This window comes from Pyrgilauda ruficollis, unplaced genomic scaffold (genome assembly GCF_017590135.1).
Source record: "Pyrgilauda ruficollis isolate IOZ18807 unplaced genomic scaffold, ASM1759013v1 scaffold50, whole genome shotgun sequence".
Taxonomy (NCBI): domain Eukaryota; kingdom Metazoa; phylum Chordata; class Aves; order Passeriformes; family Passeridae; genus Pyrgilauda; species Pyrgilauda ruficollis.
This window is the reverse complement of record NW_024526600.1, coordinates 4,021,425-4,039,121: the sequence shown is the minus strand read 5'-3', so window position 1 is coordinate 4,039,121 and position 17,697 is coordinate 4,021,425. Positions and strand designations below refer to the sequence as shown.

The 17,697-nt window shown below is 41.0% G+C and overlaps 1 protein-coding gene and 2 long non-coding RNA genes across 6 annotated transcripts in view; 2 read left to right on the top strand and 1 right to left on the bottom strand.

The window, feature by feature from the left end:
- Positions 1 to 1,301: 1,301 nt before the first annotated feature.
- Positions 1,302 to 12,120, bottom strand: LOC121360407. Its single transcript, XR_005956199.1, has 3 exons — positions 11,966 to 12,120; positions 2,864 to 3,001; positions 1,302 to 1,439 (listed from the first exon to the last, which is right to left on the bottom strand). It is a non-coding gene; the product is annotated as an uncharacterized LOC121360407 (long non-coding RNA).
- LOC121360408 lies at positions 1,389 to 5,115 on the top strand. The gene is made up of 3 exons (XR_005956200.1): positions 1,389 to 1,459; positions 2,920 to 3,029; positions 4,515 to 5,115. It is a non-coding gene; the product is annotated as an uncharacterized LOC121360408 (long non-coding RNA).
- The window catches only part of GBE1 (1,4-alpha-glucan branching enzyme 1), a 140,212-nt gene continuing 133,962 nt past the window's right edge, over positions 11,448 to 17,697 (top strand). For 2 of the 4 annotated variants that reach the window (XM_041480219.1, XM_041480222.1), the window contains exon 1: positions 11,451 to 11,997. In XM_041480219.1, coding sequence (XP_041336153.1) covers positions 11,906 to 11,997 — 92 coding nt within the window. In that variant the 5' untranslated portion in view covers positions 11,451 to 11,905. Of the gene's footprint in view, positions 11,998 to 17,697 lie in introns of all 4 variants that reach the window. The other 2 variants (XM_041480220.1, XM_041480221.1) reach the window with 2 other exon arrangements.

Sequence of the window (17,697 nt, the reverse complement as noted above, 5' to 3'; positions counted from 1 at the left end):
TTTAATTAATAGGAATATCTACACTTCATGGAATAGAAAGGAAATTAAGAAAACAGGAAACATATGGCAGTTATTTTTCTGTTTTTGTTTTTACAGTTATAAATAATCAAGCCTTCCTTTTGCAGAAAAGGAATGGCTCCTTGTGCAACTCCTTGCAAAGCCAGGGTAGTATTTTGATGACATTAGCATCTCATATTTCATAGTGCTGTCCCTTCATCAACATGCAATGACATCGTGGAGAAACCATCATGTCTATCTCATCCATCGATATGCTGTTTAATTTTCGTCCACGTTAATTTTAAATTTTTTAGAGATGTCAATGCCACATGACTTACTGTAAAACAAAGGGAAAAAATCAGTGTTAAAACAAAAAAGAACTAGACAAGAGAGAGGGAGAAGATAAACATGTTAGCACATAAATCAAGAAAATAAACCTAAAGCAAAAAGTATTACTTTGGGATTTTAAAAATTTAATAAAGGCAGTATTTACAAAAACAGACCTAGCATGAAAATTCCTAAAACATGAAAAGAATTATACTGAAGAAGTCAGCTGAAAAGCTTTATTTTGAGCAATGTAACTCATATACAGAGCTGTTCACAAGTCTTCATATAAATCTTATTCAGAGCTTCAAGTAACCCAGCAACTTGGACATAAACCTGAGAAAAATCCTAGTATTAATCACTTGTAGTAGTGTTAGAGTGGTTTCAACCTACCAGAGCACACATTTTGGCAAGCACAGAGACAAGATGGAAACGAGTCCATCCATTTAAAAATGCAAAGAATGTGTATGATATTTTATAGTGCTAAGAAAGTAATAAGACATAAACAGCTGATCTTGCTTTTTCCTCACTTTTAAGGTGTATAATACATGTCCTCATTCATCAGCCCTCTTAAATGTTAGCTATATCACATGACTTAAGTCAGACTGATATTCACAGTGAGCATCTTTTAATGTTCTGACTGGAATAACAGTCTGATTGTACAGGAGGTTATGTTCCTTGAGACTCAAGGGTTCCTGAATGACAGCAAAGTAGTCACAGTTCACAGAAATTACATATATGTACTAAAAACAATCCAGTGAAGATGTGAGTCTAGTTTGAAATTATAATTAATTAAAAGAAAAGGAAAAAGAACACAGAAGTAAGAACATAAATAAGTATTTGGCACTTTGCAACACAAAGAAAATTTTGGTGGATACAGCTAAATTATGTGCTTTTCAGTAAGACACACTAGTAATTTAAAGTAAGAGAAGCCAAAACATCCTATGCAATATGACACAGTTAATACTTGCCCTTAAGTCCTGCAGAGGAAAGTTTTGTGCTCCGAGGATGATGTTCCAGATTTAGAGAATGACTCAGCTCCCTTTGCAAGTGTTCCTTGTGCACGTGTTGAATCAGATGGCAATGCAGGAGTTGCTGAGGAGACAGCTGCAGGAGTGCTTAGGTCAAGAAGCAACAGGTAATTCATTAATTTTAAGAGTAATTCAGTATATTAACTGTGTGCAGCTGAAACAGCAGAAGGATAAAATAGAACAAATAATTCTAACAGTGTGTACAATTAACCTATGAATGAAGAAACCTCTTTATTTGCACAAGTTAATTCCTTGACCACAGACAGTAATAGAACCAGATAATGACAACCAGAAACAAGTCAGGAGAGGACTCAGTGTGCTTTATGAGATTAAGCTTTAATGAGTGTAAAACATGAAAGACTTTTGGAAATATTCCTACTTTATAGTGTACTATTCTTAATAGAGAGTATTATTATGGCTACTACTTCATTACTATCAACCTGACTGACCAAAGGCAGTAAATTGTATCACTGATTAAAAAAATGTTAAATTTATAGAAGGTTATTTATTATTAATTATTAAAGCAAAAATATATATCTATAACAAAATATAAATACAATAATGCATATAACAATCCTATTATATAGCATATAATATATAACAATATATTATGATATATTTATAATAATATATATAACAACCTATAACAATATAAATCTGTAATGATAATTTTGGCTGGAACACTGTGTTATGAGTTTCTGTGATAGCACAAAGCAAATGGCTCATGGGTTTCAGAGACCCAGAATAATTAAAGGTCTGTGTGTTCTCATTTATTCCAACACAATTATTCACATTTCAAATTCTTTGAGAAAAAAGAACTGGAATAAAAGAACACATAAAAATATTTGTAATTTTTTACCAGGACACAGGATTTTGAATGCTTAAGTATTTCTACAGCATATTTATCAACAGTTGGCTAATGTAAGACTAGTGCACAATGAGCTGATTTGCTCAGGGTCCCAAAAGCCATAGATATAAGGTTTTTCATAAGATCTGTTGGGATTTTAACATAAATTTGGTAAATGCTACAAAAGCAGAATAAATGGGAAGAGATATTTGCCTTAAGTTTTTTTATATTCTGTGTTGACAAATTACTGAATTGCTGACAGACTGTAAAACAGGCCTTTGAATAGTATGAACATCCATGATGTCTTCCATTTATAGATGCTTTTCCTGAGAAGCTCAATGACAAATTTGAACTTAACAATGCAATAACCTCCAGTTTTATACAGCTCTGCTGACTGCGCACTTCAGCAAAACTACTGTGATTTTGAAAAATCAACCTGTCTCTAACCTGTCTCCTGGATTCTCCACCAAGGAATTACAGTTTTATATTGCTGAAACTACTGATTTTAGCAAAGTAAATGGTTGAGTGATAGAGGAATAAAATTGCAGAGGATGGTAGAAATCTGAGATCCCAGGAGTAAAGATATTGCACAATATTCAAACTAGCTGGGAATAGGTAAGAGGGAAGCAGATGTTATAAGGTTTAAAAATAAAAGCAAACTTACCCAAAGCTGAGGAATTAGAATCCCCCGACGTAAACATCACTGTTCTTCTTCTGTAGGCCTCGGGGGCTGATGACTACAAAGCAAGTCCCATCTCTTGTCTGCATCAGGAAGACTGCCAAGCTCAGGACTCAGAAGCAACTGGAAAGGTGACCAGAACATCCGAAAAGTGAGACTTTTCTTCATTAATCAGATATATTATACTGTTAGACTATATACTGGGCTAACAGTAAATTCTTATCAGTGCGTATATGGTGTAGCAAAGATTTTCAGTGTAACAAACTGTCTGAATCCTTCTAGTTGCGTTGCTGAACAACCAAACCTCTGAAAAAACTTGTAGGAGGAAGCCTACAGTCATCATAGAAGACTGGGATTGAATGCAGCAGCAGTGCAGTCCTGTTTGCTGGCAATTATCTCATTTACTATAAAATAAAAGAATTTTGGGCAGCACAGGTGCTTCAGGATCACTAACAATCCAAGGAAGGCATAGAAACAGTAGTTACATCAATTTATGACCTGGCTGTGACTTACTCCAGCCAAACCTCGCCATGGCAAGTAGCAGGTTTTGTGAAGGACAGGGAAACTTTGTTGAAAATCTGAGAGTAAGAAGAGAAAACAGATGGCAGTCAGAGAAAGCTGATGATAGGTGGATACTGAATGGAAGCACCAAATCTGATTATACTTGCTTTAAAAGCCCCTGATCATAGTCCTGTGTGATCAGAGATTTCGGTCTCTGTCCCTTTCTCATGGCCCAGCTGAGTATAGACTGTTTTTATTTTATGGCTTTACCTGTAAAGGACAATATCTGGTAGACTGATAGGAGAATCAAGGAAGGAGAAAACCAAATCTAACCTCTTACTACACATGTCCACTCTGCTCCTAGAAATACCTGTCTTCCTCTCCTTTTGTAGAAGAAATGTCTGGGCTGAGGGAATGGCTGGGACATTCAGCAGGGACTAAGCCTTGGAGATGCAGATTGTTGCAATCCAGCTGTTCCTGCAGTAGCAACTGCCAGCTGTGAGCGAATATGCAACACTCTAGGAGCCTGAAAAACAGGCACAGAATTTGAAATATTGTATCATCCGGGGATGGATCACAAGCCAAAAGAAAGCAGAGACCAGAAAAAGCTGTCAGTCTCTGTTTGAATTGTATGTGGTAGAGAAAGACAAGCCTTGAATTATGACCAGTGTATATTTTAAGACCTGTAGTGGATGTACTGGACACAGAAATGTATTTAGTTTTAGGGCCCGTACACACTGGAACAGTACAGAAAGAGACGGCAACCCATATGAGGGAAGAAGTGATCTAGGGGACACTAAAAAATAGCAGGCAAGATAAACAAACAAAAAGTCCATCACAGTGCATGACTCAGATGCTATAAAAACTGCTCTTTTTTTGTCAGCATTCACTCTCATATATTCTTCTCTGGTAAAAGTGGCAAAAGGAGGATGACAAAGTGAAAAGAGGCAGAGAAGAGTTCATGCACATATACAATGGTAGGAAATACTGTAGTAAGGAAATAGTCAGACTTAGAACAAACACACATGGAAACAACACAGAAAAACCAGGGAAGTGATTCTGGAACTAGCAGACCACTAACTGAAGACTGGCATAAAGAAAAAGGTGACTAATTGTTTATGCCCCACCTTTACAGATACCAAAATAAACCTCCCCAGTTGGGGATGGCCTGCCCTCCTGGTGGAACAACAGGAAAAGTGGAAAATGAAGAGAGAGCCTGGATGCTGCCTGAGAAGATAATACAATGCAGAAAGAAACAAAGAAGTTCATATTCTAGCAGGAGAAATCAGAACTGCTGTAAGCAATGATGATGTGTGATGGTGCCCTGTTGCAGGGGCCGATGGTACAAGCATGAGGAAATCTGCACCCAGTGGCTGCTTAAGCTAAAATGAGATTGGCCACCAATATTAACCATCTTTTGAGTAGAATTAGTAATGGAAAACAACATCCAGAGAGAATTTTGAGAGATAAACAGAAGGCTCAGAAACATCAGAAAGGAAGGGTCTTTGAAACTGAGAAAAACTGACTGAAAGCCATCATCACTTAAACTATTCTAATGGAACTGGGACTGCATTAACTTGGTAAACCAAAATTTACCCATATAATACATGACTGTAATTAATCTATTACCAGTGAAGATTGCTATTTGGATTAAAATATAAGTATTTAGCTGCTTGTTGCAAAAAACTGTTGTCTAAAAAAGTTATCTAATAACATGAAGTAAATTTTCATACTAAGTAGTAATGAAGTAGTTGTTTTATTAGTATGTACTTCAACATAAAATATTCAGGAAACAGAAATGCAGCCAATAATCCTGTATACCCTCAGAAACTCATACTGAAGGAGGTGCTGGGTGCCTGGGTAACTAAGATAACTATTAATCATATTTGCTCCTGTTATTTCACACAGGTAACACAGTTTAAGCAATCCCTTCCAAATCTATTTATACTGGAAGCTGTGTATCACTTAATTTTCTTTACTGTATAATTTTGTTAAGCTGCATACATACAGAAAAAGTGAAAGTCATACCACTTTTCTTTTAACTGAAATGCCATGGCTGATTTTAAAAATTGAGCATGATACAAACCTTTCTAATAAGAGAAAAAGGATCCATCCTAAAGGATTTATCTCTAAGCAAGGAAAAAAAAAAAAACGATGTGAAGACAGATTAATTCTTCCTAATCCATGAATATTGATGTTCTCAACAAAAATTATATATATTTGTCTTGGATGAAGATTTCTATATTTATAGAAATATGGAGTTTTGACATGTAGAGTCTTTGTTCTAAGAAGAAAAGGTGAATTACCAAGGCACAAAAAAATTCCTATAGAAAATGGTATTGCATACAGTAAAATCACCTATGGCAACAGATTACACACCTGTAAGTGTAGCTCTGTATCACTGGGATTGTGAAGGCTGAACCTTCAGTTATTGTACTGGTTATAATCTAAAACAAAAAAACATAGTTAACTCTCAGACCCTTTTGTGTGCTAAAGCATTTTCTGAATAACAAGTATGCATTGGATATATATATATATAGAGAGAGAGAGATGCATTATTAATGAAGGTGTTGGGGTTTGTTTTTTTTTTCCAAATTTACCCAATATTTTGAAAAATGATAGTGTTAAAATATTAATTAGACTAACAACAAGCTCTTAGTTCCATATTTGGTGTTTTCTTCTAACTACAGAAAAATTTTGAGTGTAGCATTAAGGATCTGTCCCTGCCCTATCTTTCTGTTCACTCAACACACTGTTGGTCATACCTGAGAATTAATTGGGTCAAATGCCACTGGCTGCCATTAAAAAGTAAACCAGAACTAATTACTGACGAGATCTAAAAGGCTGTCTGTGGAAAGCATTTTGGACTTCCAAAAGTGCTGCATTTCACACGCACTTTGCACCAGATACATCTGCTTTTCCTGCGGTGAACTCGGGAGAGACTTGAGTTCATGAATACAACTGAGGTACTATTCTGCTGTTTGAAATCTAAAATACTTCTATACATACTAATGAATTTATATTGACAGAGCTGTCAGAGCATTAGCAGTATGCATCTCCTTTCTTCTCACCTCACTTGACCTCCCGAAGGATTAGATGTGTTACCCTCTGAATGATTATCTGGCAACCTCACTTTCTTTTCTGAGTAAAAGGCCAAGCAGCCTAAATGCTTGTAGTGTTTCGGGACTATGCAACCAAGAAACACCCAAGGTAAGATCATTCCTCAGGGGTTTTAGGAAAGACCTGACAATGAACACCAAGAAAACAAAATTGCGGCTGATGCTGTGGGGTTTCATTCTCAGTTCTGACTGTATTGGATATAAGGAATACAATATTTGGCAAGCGTTAATAAGTTGCTTGTTTAATAGTAATATATTGCTACAGGATCTGCAGCAATAATAGCAAGACTGTTCCTCTGGGGCAACTATCCCAGAGAGCTCAAGCTACTCATTTTCTATGTGTTAGAGATAAACACACATTGTTAAAACAGAGGTGACAGCTACAAAGTATTGTAGTATGGCATTAAGGAGAGAGTTCAGAATGTTTTATGGTCTTCCTCCAATGCATAAACACATATGAAAATGCCAGGAAATTGCAGAAAGTTGTAGTAACGTGTTACTATTGGCAGTAATTACTTTTGAGAAATATAGAAGGCATACAACAGACAGAGTATTTACAACATCCAAAAATATTATGAAATTACTGAAGATTTTATTTGTGTTTTGTATCTGTGAACTGTTTTACAAATTCTTACTTGATTTTTTAGTAAGACTCACAGACATTTTCACAACAAATATTGCTCTACATCTGTTCTACATCTGGATGCTTTAAAATTGGTATCACACTTTGAAGTGTCTTGATTAATGTGTAAACAACTTTGAAAGACATTTCCATTTTTTTATAATTACACAAAATTATATTATACAAAATATTATACAAATAAGGACAATTATATTAAATAAGGACACCAAAGCATAATCACACTGCAGTATTGTGAAAACAAGAAGTAGTCATTATTTAGGACTTTCAGGTTGTTGGAATGTGTTTTTATTTTGCTCTGAATGGCAAGTGAAAATGGCATTCCCATCAACTGTGCTTACTGGAATCTTACAACGCTGAAACTGGCTTTTTAGTGTTTCAGATTGTGTATTTGTTGTGAACTTTGAAGATGTGTTGTTATGTAAAGCTCTTGAAACCACGGCAGGGCAAAGGTGATGCCTTAAAAGACAGTATCAATACCCTACATTTCCAATAACCCCCAAACTTAAAATTCTGACATCTCTAAACTAATAGACATACCAACAGATACTTGTTGCAATTTGCTTGTTTGCTGCAATTTTCAAGGATATATGCTTTGTTCTTCATATGTAATCAAACAGTTGAATCCTTGCTGTAGTACAGTTTTAATTATGGAACAGTCATGCGGTGTTTGGCAGCAGCTGTGCAACACTGACCATTTCCTTTCTCCTCTGTGTCTCACCTTGGCAAATCCAAAGACAGGGATAAGTCTCATGGGATCATAGAATAGCTTGTGTTGGAAGGGACCTTTAAAGGTCACCTACTACAACCACCCTGCAGTGAGCTACAGCTCCATGCCCTACGATTGACCTCTCCAGGAACACTACCGAGATAAAGGATTATTATTTTTTAAGGGGGGGGCTTTTGCTTTGCATCTGGATGACAACTGTGCAGTTAATTTCTCATGGATCCTTGAACAAATAACATGGGGAAGTTTGGCTGGCTGATGTGGCAAAATAAGCTAATTTTCCTTCAAACTTTGAACTCCACTTTGCGTTAGGTACTGAATGTGAAGAAACCAGTCCAAAAGTGGGAGGTTACAATGGATTGGTACCCATAACATGCTCAGATGTCTGAAATGTCTTAATAGAATAGGGGAGTCTTAAATAATCCATTATTCTGGAATACTGAAGTGTAAATCTTTCTGAACAGCTGTCTCTGTCCACAGGAACATCTTTTCTTGATAGTTTGCATTATGAGATCCAGTACAGGCACAAGTTCACAGGTTGTCAGCTCTTGCTCATGGACTATCTCTCATCTGTGAGAGGTAGGGTAGGTGCAATGGCAATAAAAAATACATCTCCCCACATGCAAGCAAACACAGTGGGCCAACCACACTTAGATGTAAAAACACTTCCAGGAAAAGGAGTTGGGAGGAGTTCTGCCCAGACTAAAAGGATAACAAGTCTTGATATAGCCTTTAAGTATTGAATTGGACCATACAAAGGGCATGCCTTATGACTTGTCACTTTGAGAGATCAGCAACTCTTCAATGTTCTCAACACAGAGTTAAAAAAATATCCTGCTGGCTTTGGTACCTGCCATCTCTTCTCAGACAGGTTAAACTGTGCGATTGGGTCAGTCCCTATATCAGCTGCAGAGCAGAAGCCTGTACCCCAAAGACAAGTCAGACAGGCTTGGAAGCATCTTACAGAGCCAGGCCAGGACCAAGACCCAGGACTGCTGTAAGCCACTTGCTTTAGAAGAACCTGGAGCTCAGGAATATGCTCTGTAAGAGCCAGTCAGAGATCACAGACCCCACAGATCCATTCTGGCTGAAATATGAAAATAAACTATTGATGAGGGAATCTGAACCAGTGCCTTATTGAAGAAAGATCTTTTTCCTGACTTAGTTCCTACGGTTTATCATCTCTGTCATCTTTTGCAAAGCAAGTGCAATATATTAGTGAATCAAAATGGAGGTGCTGCAGGACAGAAGTAGACATTTTATCATTTAGATTTATCTTTGAACTTTGTGTACTAAAAAATATCTAAATTGATTTTAAAGATTTAACTATATTTAACAATACAGTTACTGCTCAAGCACCACTCTGCAAAATTTTAAAGTATACATAACTTAAGCATGAACATCCTTTGAAAGACTTTGGAGTAATTGGCATACTCCAGCCTCACTGGTAACTGGGTGCCAGACACATGCCTTAGACACCATTCTTATATGATCCACTGCTGTCCCCATAAAAGAGCAGTTATTCCCAACAGTACTTCTCTTTCTGTTTCTACTGGCAGCAGCAGCTGTCAGCTTTGTATCCATCCCTGACAAATGCACAAAGACACATTCAGCTGTTGGGACAATATTCATTGTCCGAACTGTCAGTTTTGCCTCCAGGTAGAAGATTAAATGGCACTGTCCTGAGAGCCAACCTCGGCTCATGGTGGGAACACCAGGATCATGGTGTAATCGGTGCTCAAAATAACATACGCCTTAGTATCTTGCAGTTACTTGTGACAAAGCAAGCAGATAAAATCATGCCCAAGTTGTAAAATGAAACATGAGTAGATACAAGTGTTATGCTTATTCATATTCTGGTTCACAGAGTGTTAAATATATCACTGGGGCTTTGTCTGTTGGAAGGACAGGGGCTATCTGCAGAATTTAACTTCCTGAAGTTCAAGTTGCTTGCATATGAGGCTGGATGCTGTGTCATTTCTACTTAAAATGAATGTTACAAAGGGGTTCCTGTCTCCATGGAGGTGCAAGTCACAGCTACATTCCTACACAAATTGCTAATGCACATTTATAGATGTCTCTCTTGTGTTTATGCTGCAAACCTAATAACAACCCTGGGAACTTGCCTGGGCTTCCTGACAATGAATAAAACCAAAGAACCTGTGCTAAGACTGAAGCTCCTGTTTCCAATGTTCATGCATTCAGAGGCTGCAGGAATTGTTCTCCCACCTCCACTTCAACCAGCAGGTGCCCTCTCCAGTACCAAACACCTGCAAGCTCCAAAGCAGCAGCACATGTAACATGCAACTATTGTAAAAAATCCAATTTCTTGGCTCTTGGTAATAAGCTGGAATTTCTCTTCTCCTTTTAGTTGACCAAGCTATTTAAGTGTGAGAGTGAGGAGAATTTGCAGAAGAATACGATGAACACAGTATGAGGGAGAAGCAAAAAGAAGATGGTAAGAGTTGTTAAACATTGTTTTAGCACAGACACTGAAATCACTGCCACACAAAAATTTTTGAGAAGCCTGGGTAATTTTAGAAACAGTTTTTCTGTCTCCAGTGACTGAAGAAATTGTGGCCACTGTGAAAAAAAAAAAATAAATCTCCATCTATCAGAACAATATATGACAAGTAGTTCTGCTACAGCATAGATGTTGCTTCTTTCATTAATCAAACCAAAACTCCTTGGGCCTCCTGTTAGGGCAACTGCTCTAGCAAACAGTATGACTATTGCCCCACAGTCTTAGGACAGAATATTTGTTGCACTCCATAAGGAGAAAAAGAATAAAGGTACTCGGACTTTTGCCTGTGTAATTAGAAACTGCTACAAGGAAGGAAATACAGTTAAGTGTGCATGCACTGTTGATGAAACAAATCATTATGGAAACTTTCACTGTAGCTAGTTTTAGAAGAAGTAACAAATGAACTGTTAGTGTTCATCAGACACGGTGCTGTTAGTCATCTGGCAGTCAGGAAGGAGAAACAGCACTTAAATTCACAGGAAGCCAAGATGGGGATGAGTCTCAAACTGAGGACAACAATTTTGGAGGTGGTTGTGGGAACGAGTTAAGGTATCTCGAAGCTGAAAAGTATTCAAAAGAGACCTCTAAATAAACTTTCTCACTACATATCAAAACAAAGCAAAATTGCTGGACCTTAAATAAAAGTGCTCAATGCTGGCCTAGAGGCATGGTCAGGCTGGTGATTAGTTGCCTTGGATATCTGGTGGCCTATCCAAAAACAAGACATGTTGCTATTAGGTCAAAAAATTCCACAGCAATCTACCTGTGCCATTCAGCATTTTGAGCTGCACTAGGATCAGTTTGACTGATCTTAGCACGTTTGGAATTTATGTGTCTGATAAAGCAACATTTTGCTGTACAGACACAGTGTTTGAGAACTCGGGGATGTCCCCAGAGTCTTGTTTTGCTGAGCTGTCTGTGAGCACGTCAGCACCCTATCAAACAGTCGAGAAATTTATTCCAGCACTCATGATGATGCCAGATCTGCTTTGGGGAGTGGGGGGGTGTTGCTGTTGGCTGGGGTGCGCAGTGGTCTTTATGTGTGTGGGAACACAGTGTTCACCCGGCAGCTGACACGCTGAAAAAGACATCAAAGAGCCACTAAGAAAACAAACTGAGGGACTGCCGAGCCACGGCAGGCAGACATCTCCCTCCTGCCGGGCGGGTCGGCTCCCGCAAATACTTTTTTTTTAAATTTCCTCTGCTGTCATGCCATGCCGTTCGGAGACCGGCGCTTCTCGCACGCCGCCCGCGGCCCCTTCCCGTCCCGCGGGCAGCGAGCCAGGGCTGCCGGACCGAGCCCACCGACGACGGGAGGCCGGGCCGGGCCGGGCACCCCCAGCATCCCTCCCGCAGCCGCGGAGCCCCGGCCCCGCCGCACCGCGGGCGGGGAGAGGCGGTGGAGGCGGCCCCGGGCGGTGGGCGGGGAGAGGCAGGGGCGCCCGGCCGCCCGCCCGGCCCCCTGCCCGGCTGTATTTAGCGGCGCCGCGGATCACGCGAAGCCCGCGGCGGCGACATGGCCGCCGCCAGCACGGAGCCGCCGAGGCTGAAGCAGCTGCTGGAGCGGGACCCTTACCTGGCGCCCTTCCGGACCGACTTCCAGCGCAGGTACCGCCGCGCGGAGGGGAGCACGGAGCGGCCGCCCGCCCGCCTCTGGGGGCGCCGGGCCGGGCGGTGTCCCCTCCCCCGCGCTCTCCCCTCCCCTTGGCCGGGGCGGCTCCGCTTCCCTTCCGGCGGAGGCGCCGCTGCCGCGGGCGGAGCCGCGGCCGGGGCTCGGCGAGGCCTCCCGGGCTGGGGCGCTGCAGGGAGGCCTCGCCCGCGGACATCCCCGCCGGCCTGGCGGGGCCGGGCTGGGGCCGGGCCGTCCCGTCCGGACCCGGCAGTCCCCGGGCGCCAGCGCTGCGCCCGCTGCCCTCCGGAGAGCGGCGGGGGGCGGGGGACGGCGCCCGGGCCGGCCGGGCCCGTGGGGCGCAGCCGGGGACAGCTTGCGAGAATCACAGAAGGGTTGGGGTTGGAAGGACCTTGAAGATCATCTGGTTCCAGCCTTCCTGCCGTGGGCAGGGATACCCATCACTTGTTCAGGTTGCTTAGAGCTGCGTCCAGCCTGGGTTTGAACTCTTCCAGGGATGGGACAACCACGACTTCACTAGCTAACCTGTTCCAGTGCTTTACAATAAAGAAGTTTTTTTCCTAATATCTAACCTGAACCTAGTCTTAGCATGAACCTGTCTCCCCTTGACCTGTCACTACATGTAAGTAGTCTAGCCCTGTCTTTCCTGTAAGCTCCCTTCAGGTACTGTAAGGCTGCCATCAGGTCACCCCCAAGACTTTTCTTTCACTGGCTGCACAGTGCCAGTTTTCTCGGCCTTTTCTCATAGGAGAAATGCTTCATCAGCTTGGTGGCCTCCTCTGGACTCGTTCCAAAAGGTCAGTGCCCTTTCTGTGTTGGGGATCCCAGAGCTGGATGCAGTCAGGGTGTGAGGGTGATGCACTGAGCTACTATCACTAACAAAAGAGTTTAGCTGCAATAATGTGTTAATAAACTGCCCCTGAATCTCGCCTTTCGAGAGAATTTTCCTGCAGGCGTATGTTTTGAAGTGTCCCTGAACCGCCAGCTCAGCTGTTCGGCAGACCTGCAATGCATGAAGTAGCAGAGTGTGCATTAGGTTGGTGCCAGGTTGCCGGTCTGAGCATCCCTTTTTTTGTGCCTCTCGGTGGAAATAGTGACACCGACCCTCTGTCCAGGGCCTGGGTGAGAGCTTGATAGTAGCAGCCTGGGCAAGAGGAGGCCTGCATCCTGCAGAGCCAGGCTGCTGGCCTGGAAAAGCTGCTGAAACCTCACCCTCCGATTGAACACGGTCATTGGGAGCTTTTATGTTGCACGTTTACGTTGTGTTTCACTAGTGGTCCCCTGGCAATCAAAATAATTGTAGCACTGACTAATGCCCTGTGTCCCAGAAGTCTGGAAAAGTCTCTGTGTATAAGGGATGTAAGAAGGGATATGTTTTTTTTTAATTTTTCAGTCTTTGAAAAATACTTTTTTGCCTTTTTTTTTTTTTTTTCCTCCTGTTCTTATGTTCTACGTGGTTTAACATTACCAGGTGTCCTGTTGGGTTCTGGTGTTGAATAGTGGTAAGTCTGGATCTTGTAAAATAGGATTAAGGATTGAGTAAACTATTACGCTGACTTGCGGAGCATTTTCTCAAACTAATCTCTTAATGACAGAACAACTGAGAGTTTATACAGTGGTTTCTTACAAGCTCCAGGCCATACAGGTAGTGCTGTAAAACACCTAATTTTTTCAGTGGGGAAGCCAGGGTGTAGGAATTAATAAATGGGCAGATCTTGCTCTTAATAAAAATATTCATTAAAACATTTGGGCTCCCTGAATGTTCCTGCCATCAAAACAGTCATATTGTGGATAGTGCTGTTTGTATTTCTGAGGATAGTATGACTGTACTGAGTACATTGAGTTTGCAAAACTTTTCTGTCCTTCTCAGGTTTGTGCATCTGGAGCATAGCGCTTCAGATGGTCCTGACTCTTATCTTATCACTTTCTGGCTCCTGAATCTCCAGTTGATCACTTGTCATTGAATTACTGTGCAAGCATGTATCCTGTTAATTAATTTAAAAGAATAAAGGAAGACTTCCGTGGCAATCTCTGGATGATTTGTTCTAAGCCCAAAGAAGCAGCACACCGTGTGGATGGTGGAGAGTGACAGGGAGGGGAAGTTGTAAGTTCAGGGAAGTGCCTGTTAGTGTCTGCATGCAATGCTCATCGCGATTTCTGTGAATTCTAATTCAGTCCGTATGTAATGGCTTTGCGTGAGTTTTGTCAAGAGTGCCAGGAGAAAGGAGTTTTGCAGCCTGATTGCTGCTTGTGTGAAGAACTAGTTCTTTAGGGCCTCCAGTATGTGGGATTTGCTTACTTTATGTCCAGTTCCTTTGCTGGGGGAGGTGGTGAGCAGTCCTGCACAGCTGTGTGCGCTGTGTCAGAAATCCTTAGCTATGTGATCTTTGTTCCAGACTGAAGGGTCCTGATGCATTTAATTGGTGGTTGCATGACCCATCACTGTGGTATGGAACTTGTTAAACAACTCAGTGGATCTGATTTTCTACACCATAGTGGTGCAGGAAAAGGCTGTGATGAAGCTGCCAGGAATATGTGCTGTTAAGCAAATCTGTGTGTTAAGAGTTTGTTTGTCAGCTGCTTGCCATGGCCTCATCATAGGTGGGACAGAAGGACTAAATTAGCAATTAATTTAGTTTTGTAGAGTAGCAAAACGGGGTAGAAATGCTGCTACTCAACTGCTCAGCAAGTGACAATCTGTTCATTATTCCTTCTGTTATTGTTGACTAACTTTCTCTAACTTTGCTCTGGATACTGCTGCCCAGTGACATTTTTTTTTTCACACTTGAATAGTTTAGACAGAAAAAGTACATGCAGTCTCTCAGTTCAGATGGTCAGTCAAGTTTTTCCTGATAAAGGCTATGGGAGGCAGATTTGATGCCTGGCACCCTGTAGCACTAGAAGTATTTTACTTACTTGGATTAGGAAGCTTTGGGAAAAAGTAGCAGTGAAGGAGACTTGATCAAATACAATATACATGGATGCATTTCCTGTAGTAGAGTCTTAATCTCTTCTTAGAGTTTGCAATGATACTGACCTTACTTAATATTAAACTGAATCATCATGGAGTCATGGAAATTTTACAGCTTATAGTTGTCATACTGTGTATTGCCTAAATGAAAATTGAGGCTTTTGATAGAGGATTAAAGATGCTTGAGAAACAAAGCTTTTAAACATTTGTTGGTGGACATCCTTATATTATGCCTTGTGCAGTAAGATGTGATACAGTCCTCCCTTTATCTTGATTAGTAAAAGTTATTTTGTAGAAGTGATGGGAAATAAAAGACTTGGGGCCTAATCTTGGCAGTGACATCAGCAAGTTGCAGAGTTGCCCTTTGGGCTTGAGTTTATCTGCTCTCTTATCTGTGGCAGGGTATTAGCATGGCCAGGTGATTGTTAGTAGAGGACTTTGTAGCTGTGTAACCATGGCTGTCAGAGGCTGCACAGGTGACTTGGTTGTTCTCACACTCAAAGACTGACCATTTGTGTGTTGGATTGGGCTCCTCAGGACCTTGTTTGGTTGGGTCCCTGAGAATGTGTGTCTTGGACAGCCTCTCCCTGTGTTTGGCTACCCAAATTGTGGAAATTTCTTTTTTTAATACTGTAACTTGGTGCAGCCTTGTGGCTTCTGGTCTGCTTTCCCTGTTTCCCTTGGAGTGCAGCCTAGCTCATTGTTTTCTCTAGGTGTTCTCAGCTACCTGTACCTGAAGATAGATTAAAACTGTGAGTGGACATGAGCAGCCCATGCCTCCTCAAGTTAGCTTTTGCACATGTGTTCTGAGGAAACCCATCTCTCAGGCCCTACCTGTGTGCCATAGGTAGGCAGACGAGAAAACAAAAAGCTGTTTTCTGGAGAGGCTATAGTGTGTTCCTGCTCATCTATGCCTTGAGCAAGTGCAGGGCTCTCTTGCAGGGGGTCACACCTGCCTCTCCTGCCCTGTGCTGTGCTCCTTCACCCATGGGATGGTGACCAGGTATGCACAGCAGTGTAGCTAATACTGAGATCTTTGTGCATTCTTTTGTTTTTCATTTCTGTCAGAGTGGTTTGCTGAAGGACAGACAGGCTTTAGTCACATCAGACTGGATTCTGCAGTGTAATATGATTATCCTGATTCACCTTGAGAATTGCCAGATCCATGATGAAATGAATCGTGATGTTGCCTCAAGTTCTGAAAGTGTTCCTCTTGGTTTCAAGGACTGTCTCCTTTAACCTCTTGCAAAGTGTAACTTTGTGCTTTAGACAACTGACTGTTTTCCCTCTCTTTCATAAAGCCTCGAGAAATACTGAATGAGTGCTTTGATAGGAACAAAGGGTTTCTCTAGAGAAGTAATGCCTAAAATGAGATGGTAAGACCTAGTAATGCCCTAAGCATGGAGGATGGACTGACATCCTCTTCAAATGAGTGACTAGGAGGAAGAAAGACTTCTGGTCATGTTCCCTTTTCAGTACTTTGTCATACCTGGGCCTGTTGCAGATAGTGTTCAAGAGGAGAATAGAAATCTGTAATTTTTTTTTTTTCTTTTGATGAATGCCTGAATCTGATCCTGAGTCAAGGAAGGAGTATCTTCTTTGGGATGAAGGGATATCAGTGTCTATATAGTGAACTGCTCAGCCTTGACCCAAACATACATTATTTAGATCTCTAAATAAGAATTTACTTAAAAAAAAACCAAACAAACAAACAAAAAAATCCCCAAGTGATAGTGTTTGTGTAGGGTATTGCTGTGCTACATTGTTTGACCATCTGTGATATGTTTGCCTACAAGTATTTTGTTAAGTCTCAAGTGTTATTTAGACTAAAGACTTTGTATAATTTAGTATGTATTTTTAGTCTTTTACCTCTTAGAGCATAATTGGTTCAATTAAAACCATTAATGCCTGTGGTGTAATTGCATTTTATGGAATTACAAACTGGTGTTAGAAAGTGCTGCCTATTGGAATTTTCTGCTATAACAATGTACATGGCTTATTATATTTTACCAGACCATGCAACTGCCTCTGTAACCTACTGATTATGTAGCCTTTGGTGAAAGCTTTTTTTCAGTAGTTCCATTTATAGAATAAATAAGAAAACTGATACCAATACATAGCTTCAGTCTTTGTCTACAAAAAACATTAGTTTGTTGAGCTAGATGAAATGCTGCTGAAAGTGCTTGGCCATATAAATGGGTTGAGAGAGAGGAGTTCCATTCCTTCTGTACTGGTTGAGATGGGAACATGTACTCAGTGACTTTTGTTGCAGTATCAATTACCAAGATGTCCTGTCACTTGGCTCATAGCTTTCTTGTAGTGTTCTGAGATCCCTCCATTCTTACAAATGGGAAATACTCACTATTCTTCCATTTTTGTCTCCCATTTTGTATCTGGTTAATGTCAGTTTAATGCTGCTTTCTAGTTCTGTCTTTTTAAATCTTTTTTGAAGAGGAACAGTGGTGGGTACCTGGCTGAGGTATTGGAAAATGAAGAGGTGTCAAGTGGGTGTGATTGGGCTGAGTAGGGAGGCAGCTGTTGGGGTCTGACAAGTTTGGGAATGGCAGCTGAAGGGTGACTAAGCTAGAATCCTATTTTTAGATGAAGATGGAAAGGGGAGAAGGACTGGAGTATGAACTGTCACAGAATTAACACAACTATTATGTATGGATTTTCCATTTCCATTTTGTCTCATACAAACTGTTGT